Here is an 8710-nt window from a genome sequence, read left to right on the forward strand (position 1 = left end):
GTAGAAATGAGGGTGGGCACAGGCATGCTGAATTAGAGAAGTATGGAAGAAATGTAATGCACGATCCTTTCCCTTGAGCTTGGATGCCGCTGGGTTGCTAGCCCATCTGATTTAAGAACAATAAAATGCCATATAATAAAGTTTAAAATATACAACAAAAACTCTAAATATCCATAACATTGAGCTAGGAATGCTGACTCTGCCATTATTGATGAGTTTGTTGGCATGGATCCTTTGTCTTACAGAGTTTGTGATCCTTCGAGATGAGAAATGGGGTGGAAACAAAACCTATACCGTTTACTTGGACCTAGAAAAGGACTTTGCTGATGAGGTAATCCCAAAGGAGGAGTAATCCCCACTGAATTCCTTCTGATGGACCTCTCCTTCTTGGCCTAGGCAGATTTCTAGTACCTGCCCCAAGTTTCTGCTTGATGCTTTCCAGGGCTGTGTATTGTGAGTAATGGCTTAATGAGGATTTGGGTGGTTCACAGGTTAGGCAAGCAAATGGCACAAAACTAATATATTAGTATCCTATTCACTCTGCAAAGGATTTAACCTGGAATAAAGGACCAAACCCAGCAAGATGAACCATTTTAGGGAGAGGTGCATAGTCAAGGTTTAAAAAAGAAACATCTAGGAAAGGACAGCATAGAGGATCCTGCTGATCTCAACAGACAGCTTCACAAAAGAACTACTAGGTACCCATGAGTTAGGCACCAGAGGATTAAATCCTTGTGAAGCTCATGGTCCAGAAAGAGAGGCAGACGTATAAACAAATAGTATTGCTGTGTGACTATATGATGATGATGTATACACAGTCCAAAGGTAAAATAGGGGGAAGTGATTACCTGGCTGTCCGGCAAAGCTTTGCAGAGGGGACAACATCCAAAAGACACAGAAGGTGAAATAGCATGATGTGGAATCGCAAAATGGCATGGTCTGACATGAATCTAAAAGGTGAGGCATGAATTATTGTGGGCAAGACAGGAGGGGCCAGGTCATAAAGGGAAGATGTGATAGTGGTGCATATGGGGACTGGAATGGGGGCTTTTGGTTGACTCTGACTTTGGGTTGAATCAGTGTGATTGGATGATCAGAAATGTTAAGCCTTGGTGTAAGACATCAGAAATGTGGAGTCTGGAACCAGGGAGCCAATAGTCCATTCAGTTCTCGACTGTTGTGAGTACATTTGGAGTTGTGCCTTCAGCCCTGGACTTCAGTTTTATGAGGTTTATTTGATAGTCTGGGGTGTGTTGGTGGGGAGAGGAAGGAGGCTGTGATAGGGAATAGACCAAAACCCTTGTCACGGAAGCACAGTTGAAAGAACTGGGGATGTTTGGCTGGGAATCAGGCCTGTGTCCAATCCTCCTCAGATAACATGACCGACTCATGGGAGAAGGGTTGGGTTTCTTCCTGTGGCCCCAGAGGGCTAAGCCAGGTCTACAGGTGGGGACCATAGTGAAACATGTTCAGAATCAACATCAGGGAGAGCTGTGCAGCAACCTTTGTTGTATGACAACAAGCTGGACTGCCTCACTTAACTTTGTGACCTCATCACTGAGGTGTTCAAGCAGAGACCAGAAGCCCACTGCAGGCAACCTAGTGTGGGGGTTTGAACATCAAATAGAGGAAAAGACCTATGAACTCTGTGGCCTATTTTTTGGATGATTTTCACAGCCATTGCCCTGAAACCCTCTCCCTCCAGCCTGAGGCAGGCCACAAACCCCATATTTTAATAATAGAAAAGCTTTAGGCTTCCTCTGTCCAGTATGATAGCCACTAGCCTCATGTGGCTGTTTAAATGTAAACTACAATTCAGTTCCTCAGTTGCCCTGGGCACATAGTAAGGCTTACCTGCCACACACAGCCAGTGGCACCTATGTGACACAGCACATACAGAACATGTCCACTGTCACAGAAAGTGCTACTGGCTAGTGCTACTTCAGGCTCTTTTTTCAGATATGTTTCTTCTATCCTTCTTATTATTCCAATAAATGACTAGCCAGTAGCACTTTTAAAATTCCTAAGGGGGAATCCCTGGGTGGCTCAGCGGTTTAGAGCCTGCCTTTGGCCCAGGGCATGATCCTGCAGGCCAGGGATCGAGTCCCACATCAGGCTCCCTGCGTGGAGCCTGCTTCTCCCTCTGCCTGTGTCTCTGCCTCTCTCTCTGTGTGTCTTTCATGAATAAATAAATCTTTAAAAAAAAAAATTCCTAAGGAAATGAAGGAATATCATCAGAAACTAAAATGTAGGCACTGTTGTATTACAGGTATTCATGGCTAAGAGATACCCCTTAGAATATCTAGCAGAGCCTTTCAGGGCAGATTTGAAAAGTATAAAAGTACTAGTCACAGGACACAAGAAAAATTGAATTGCTGAGCTCCTACCACGCACTAGAATCACTCACCATATTTACCCACATTGTGGGATTGAATCCTCATTCTGACTCTCTGAGGTATAGATATTCTCTTCAGTTCTTAAGTAAAGCATCTTAATAACCCTCTAAAGCTTAGAAGGTTATTAAGTGCCTGGTCCAGGGCTCACACAGCTAGCAGGGACTCTAACCCTGGTTCAACTCCAACGCACTTGCTCGCTCTTCTCACTTACTTAGCTACCCGCCAGGCTGTCTCCTTGGGTTGCCTCTCTGTTTCTCCGCCTGCAAATGACACCTGGTTCATGCCACTACTCTAAGCATGAATGGAGGGACTAGAAGAATTTGATTAATAAAAACATTCAAGTTACTTTGGCTCAGGTCATGATCTCCAGGTCATGAGATGGAGCTCCACAGTGGGCATGGAGGCTGCTTGAGATTCACTCTCTCCCTCTGCCCCTGCATGCGCTCTCTCTCTCTCTCTCTCTCTCTCAAATAAATAAATCTTTAAAAAAAAATAAAATAAAAATCCTCAATTTAGTATGGAATTCAGAGTCAAAAAACCTAAATCTCAGACAGGTAAAATAATCTTCCTAAACCTTTCTCCCCCCTCTTGGCTTTGTCAGCTTCCTAAGGTGATTCTGAGGATCAACAGCCTGTACTCTACATACACATTATCTTTAGTAGACTCAGATATCCTGTGCCCCACTCTGATACCTCCTTCCACTGGGCCTTTGTACACTTCTGCAGGTTGTACACCCTGGAGACCTCAAGAATTCTGTCGAAGTCGCCCTGAACAAGTTGTTGGATCCTATCCGGGAAAAGTTTAATACTCCTGCACTGAAGAAACTGGCCAGTGCTGCCTACCCAGATCCCTCGAAGCAGAGTAAGGCCAGCCAGGGAGCGGGGAAGGGCCAACGGGTGCATGACATCAGACAGAGAGCCTGTCAGTGGGCTTCAGGGAAAGGTCGGTCTCAAACTGAGAGCCCTAGAAGCCAGGGGGTCTGAAGTGCAAGGATATCCTACCCCATTAACTCCTGGAATGGAACTTGAGTCATCTTGATCTAGGTCTGGGCGATACTGTGAAGTGATTACATCCTGTTGTATGAAGTCTCCTGGTGTGAGATACATACTATGATGCTTCACTAAATGTTCTTTGGTTAGAGACCAGCTGGGTTAGACCATGAGGTAACACAGCTGTTCAGGCAGAGCTTGTACAGCTCCTTAGGGAAGCTCATCTTCAGCTTTGTCTAATACCTTTCCATATGCTTCTGAGTGGCTCTTAGTTAGCCATCCACTTATCCATGATGCTGAGATATTAACATTGATGGTTTTGTGTGACCTTCCAGACTCGAAAAATGTATGTGGAGTGCATGAATGGAAATACCTAAAGGTAGCAAAACTACTACCATCCCTCTTCTTCCCTCCTCTCCAGCTAATAACTGAGGGAGAGAATAGATGAAAATCTGGCATGTCACTTCTAAAAGGTTGCTGATCCTGTTTTAAAGATGTAACTAGGGGCACCTGGCTGGCTCATTTGGTAAAAGCCCATGACTCCTGAGCTTGGGGTCATAAGTATGAGCCCCATATTGGGTGTAGAGATTATTTTAAAAAGAAAAAAAAGAAGATATAACTAAAGGGGTATGTTCTGGGGCAGCCCAGATGGCTCAGCGGTTTAGTGCCTGCTTTCAGCCCAGGGCGTGATCCTGGAGACTTGGGATCGAGTCCCACGTCGGGATCTTTGCATGGAGCCTGCTTCTCTCTCTGCCTGTGCCTCTGCTTCTCTCTCTCTGTCCCTCATGAGTAAATAAATAAAATCTTTAAATAAGTAAAGTAAGTAAGTAAATAAAAAAGTGGGTATGTTCTGGGCATTCTGCGCTAAACCCCTGCTGGTGTCCTCATTGGGTGGGCTCAGCGGTTGACCTGTCATGGTGAAGGAGGAGAGTTCTGACCCCTCGGGTTCTTCTCATTCCCAGAGCCAGTTGCCAAAGGCCTTGCCAAAAATTCAGAACCAGAGGAGGTCATCCCATCCCGGCTGGATATCCGTGTGGGGAAAGTCATTAGTGTGGACAAGGTACTCATTTCTCATCACATCCCAGAGAGGCAGATAGGGGTCACATTTGTCTGTTTCCGTCTGGAGGAAACCTGGCCAGGGATGGGAAGTAACATCCCTGAGGTCATATTGCAAGTCAGAACACAGGCGCCTAACTCCAGGTGTCAGGCTTTTCCCTTTGCTGCCTCTGGACCTTATGCAACCAACCACAGCCAGGAACTCATAGAGGGGGAAGATATTAGTCAGAGGGAGCTTGCTTATCCGCTAAATCCGGTCCCATAGACTCCTCTGGTCTCTACCAGTTTGTCTGGACTTAGCTGCAGGCCTTATCTTGGATGAGCACTTTGTCGCCCTGTCCCATCCCACCCACCCCTGAAAATGGGGAAGGGACTTCCTTTTTCCCAGAGACAGAAGGTTATGTGACCTGGGACCATTGCTGTGGCTTTTTTTCCCTCTCTCAGCAATGTTTTTCACTGTAGACCCAACTACTGAAACAACCTTGAGATAGCTGCCAGTGCTCTTTGAGATGGTGCGGCCAGCGTTGTCCCCCACCCATCCACCAGGCTGGCGCAGCATGTAGCCACCCAGACAGTCCAGGCCTGTCTTCACCCCTGGAGGACACTCCTTGCACGCCTCATTCTACTCAAAGCCTGCCTCTTGGTGGAGGCTAAAATGTACCTTTACAACCCATTCTACTGTCGTCGGGACCTGGAAAGAGTTTGCCCCAGAGGGTCCCTTAGGAGCCTCTGCTGAGGAATGGACGCCCACTTCAGCAGTCAGAGGGCTCATCGGGCCCCGCCCGTGATCCATTCCATATGACACTGTCTGGGACTAATGTCTCTTGCTGGCAGCACCCAGATGCAGACAGCCTGTATGTGGAGAAGATTGATGTGGGAGAAGCTGAACCCCGGACTATCGTGAGCGGCCTGGTACAGTTTGTGCCCAAGGAGGAATTGCAGGATAGGCTGGTGGTGGTGCTGTGCAATCTGAAACCCCAGAAGATGAGAGGCATCGAGTCCCAAGGCATGCTTCTTTGTGCCTCTATGTAAGTGAGAACTTGGGGCGGAGTGCAAGAAGGGGGTGTGGGGGGAGAGGAGGGAATCAGCCTACATGGTGCCCTTCCATGCGCCAAGTGGAAACCCTGCAAGCACTATCCAAAAGATGATGCATGAAGGAATTATTTATTGTACAAGTACTGTGCGTGAAGCACTTTACCCAAAGTCAGTTTTATTAAGACAGAAGTTGAAGGCTCAAAGCAGTATTGTGCATGCCCAAGTCCCTCTACCAGTGAGAGATGGAGCCAGGAGTCAAACCTAATTCTGACTAGCTGTCCGGGCCTTGCTGTCTCTGTTCTGTCCTACTTCCTCCTCCAAAAGCCCAGATTTTGGTATCTCTCCCAACAGAGGGTCAAGGCAACGCTGATACCGTCCAGAAATGTAACTCAGTGCTGAGGATCTCCTGGGCCTCCAGCATTGTGGCCCCTCCATACAGGCCCTGATGCCTTGGCTTCCAGGGCCGCTGTGGGCAGTCCACAGCCTCACCGTGTCCTCGTCCTGTGTGTCTTCTCAGGGAAGGAGTAAACCGCAAAGTTGAGCCTCTGGACCCTCCGCCAGGCTCTGCTCCTGGGGAGCGAGTGTTTGTGAAGGGCTATGAGAAGGGCCAACCAGATGAAGAGCTCAAGCCCAAGAAGAAAGTCTTTGAGAAGTTGCAGGTAAGTAGGTGGCAATGCCCTGGCTCCTGCCTGGGCCACCTGTGCTGTGTCCCCAGACTGCTTTGCTACTGAGTCCACCATGGCCTTTGCTCCCACGCTGGGCTTTCCTGCCTCTAAGCCCCTCCCTTCCTGAGTCCAGACCTTTCTAGAGGAGGTGCCTGCAGAGCACGGGAGCTCTGGCACCTACTGAGAGTGGATAGACTATTTGAGGGGGTGTGAGGGACTTAGACATTTCCTCTTCTGATCCTCAGTCCATGATCAGAGGATTATCCCTATTTTGTCTGGCAGGATATTAGCCAGGGCCACACAGGGTCACCAGAAGTGATGGAGCGGGGATCCCCCCGCCCACCTTGGTCTTAGAGCACTCATTCTCTGCCCTCTGGGGCATGGACTCACATACAGCCCGTCCCTGGAACCCCTGAATGTGTTCCTTCTTCCCACAGATACTGAGCCCGATAGATGGGGCAGCTATCGCCCTAGGGGTTCAGGCTGCATCAGGGAATAAAACGACAACAGTTCACTGTCCTCGTGGCACTAACATTACACCTGTGGCTTTCCCTAGTTAATCCCTCACATCCTCGCTCCGCCAGGTGTTTCTGGGAGGTGTTCAGAGTGCTTTCTACCACTGTCCTCCTGCGTGTGGCAGGCTGGTGGTTTTATCCATTTCCTCTTTACTACATTTCCAGGCTGCTTTTTTGAATCATTTATTTTATCTGGCTATAAAATAAATTTCCCATGCAGAAATGTCCAAAATATAGGGGACATGAAGAAAACAAAATATCCATAGTCCTGCTGCCTAGAGGTACCAGAAAATAGCATCAGTGAGGATTTCTTTGTGGACTCTATGTATGGAAATAATGTATTTATACTTTGAGTCCTGCTATAGGTTTATTTTTTTATTTAACTTGATGCCAGAAAAACTTCCCCATCTTCTTAAACACTGAGAGGGGGTATCTGATTGCATAGTATTATATCATAATTACCATAATGTAACAAAATTATTTAATCTTTAATGTAAGACACTGAGGTTCTCAGGTTTTCACTATTCAATAGATATCTTGATACATAGTTCTTTGCACTTACTCGAGACTGTTTTCCTAAACTAAATGCCTCAGATGTGCTTGTTTGGATCTGAGAGACCATGGTGAGCCACTGGCAGAGCAGTTTGGTCTGTCCAGCAGGTCTGTCCGCACCACTGGAGCGTAAGAGCCTGCTCTCCTGCAGCCCCGTGGCCACCACATTCACTGCTTTTGTTTCTTTTGTGCAGGCTGATTTTAAAACCTCTGAGGATTGCATCGCACAGTGGAAGCAAACCAACTTCATGACCAAGCTGGGGTGCGTCTCCTGTAAATCACTGAAAGGAGGGAACATCAGCTAGCTAATCCAGCATCCTGCTCCCTTCTCCTGTCACCCTGAGTCATCTGCTGTCTCAGTTTGTTCCGTCCTTCACCCCGTTTCCCCATCTCCCAGGACACCAAAGCAGGAAGTTTGGGACTTTATTAGGTGTGGAACTCAGTAAGTGGCAGCTCAATCTCCCCAGAATCCAGAAACATCCTGTCGGGGCTGCTGTGGTGAGCCACTGATCTCCTGGGTAGTATTGAGGTCGGGGCAGCAGCAGGGAGTCCAGCTCTACCTTCTTCCCCTGGCAGCTGACTGGAGAAACCTGGTTTCAATATAACTCATAGAAAAGGTTTCTGCCACAGTCCTTCTAATTGGAAAAATATTGGTTCCCATGTTTTCCTAGAGTTATCCCAGCAGCTGTGCCTCTGTCTGGGATCTGGTGCCTGAACTGGGGTAATTACAGCCTTTCCCCAACAGGAAATTGTGGGATTCGAAAAGGAAAGGGAGGGGAAGACAGAGAACCCAGTGGTCTACCAAGTGGTGGGCAGCTTTCCCCAGTGCCTGCCAACCGTGAGGCTTGAGGCTTGGCACTGGGGGCAGGGCCTGCCCTGGGGCTCCTGTGATTTTTTTCCCTTGATCCTGCTGGGTTGGGACATTCCCTAAACCAGCTGTGGGTTAATATCAGAAGTACGGCAGATGTGCAGCCTGAATCTTTCTTCAGAGAGGGTGGGGTACTTCTCCATAAGGCATCAATCAGAATCACTATCACTGTCATGAATTCAAATAAACTGTCTGAACAAGAGTGTCTGGATGGGGACTGTGAGCTGGACCATCTCAGGAGGGAGAAACACAAGTGTGGAGCAGCTGCCGGGCCCCTCACCCAGCATAGGCTGCTTGTATCTTGGACTTTTGACCCTGTAATGTTAGCAGGAGCAGGGACTGTGATGAATTGGATGGATCACAGACACTGACTTTTCCTTTGACGATAAAAGAGGCCTGGGGCGCCTGGTGGCTCAGTCGAACACCAGACTTGATTTCGGGCTCAGGTCATGATCCCAGGGTTGTAAGATCAAGCCTTGCGTTGGGCTCCATGCCCAGAGCACAGAGCCTGCTTAAGATATTCTCTCGCTCTCTCAAAAAAAGATAAAGCAGAAGAGGCCCATTTTGGGGTCCAATACTTAGAGCAGGCAGAAAGAACATTTTCCCAACCCCTGTCCCTCTCCAGTTAAGCAGC

The 8710-nt window shown here is 47.9% G+C and overlaps 1 protein-coding gene across 4 annotated transcripts in view; it reads left to right on the forward strand.

Moving 5' to 3' along the window:
* The window catches only part of YARS1 (tyrosyl-tRNA synthetase 1), a 31055-nt gene extending 22777 nt beyond the window's left edge, over positions 1–8278 (forward strand). For all 4 annotated transcript variants that reach the window (XM_077898619.1, XM_077898620.1, XM_077898622.1 and 1 more), the window contains 6 exons: positions 246–331; positions 3122–3257; positions 4348–4445; positions 5276–5469; positions 5994–6135; positions 7403–8278. In XM_077898619.1, coding sequence (XP_077754745.1) covers positions 246–331; positions 3122–3257; positions 4348–4445; positions 5276–5469; positions 5994–6135; positions 7403–7513 — 767 coding nt within the window. In that variant the 3' untranslated portion in view covers positions 7514–8278. The remainder of the gene's footprint in view (positions 1–245; positions 332–3121; positions 3258–4347; positions 4446–5275; positions 5470–5993; positions 6136–7402) is intronic.
* The last annotated feature ends 432 nt before the right edge of the window (positions 8279–8710 follow it).

Source organism: Canis aureus, chromosome 5 (assembly GCF_053574225.1).
Source record: "Canis aureus isolate CA01 chromosome 5, VMU_Caureus_v.1.0, whole genome shotgun sequence".
Classification (NCBI taxonomy): Eukaryota; Metazoa; Chordata; class Mammalia; order Carnivora; family Canidae; genus Canis; species Canis aureus.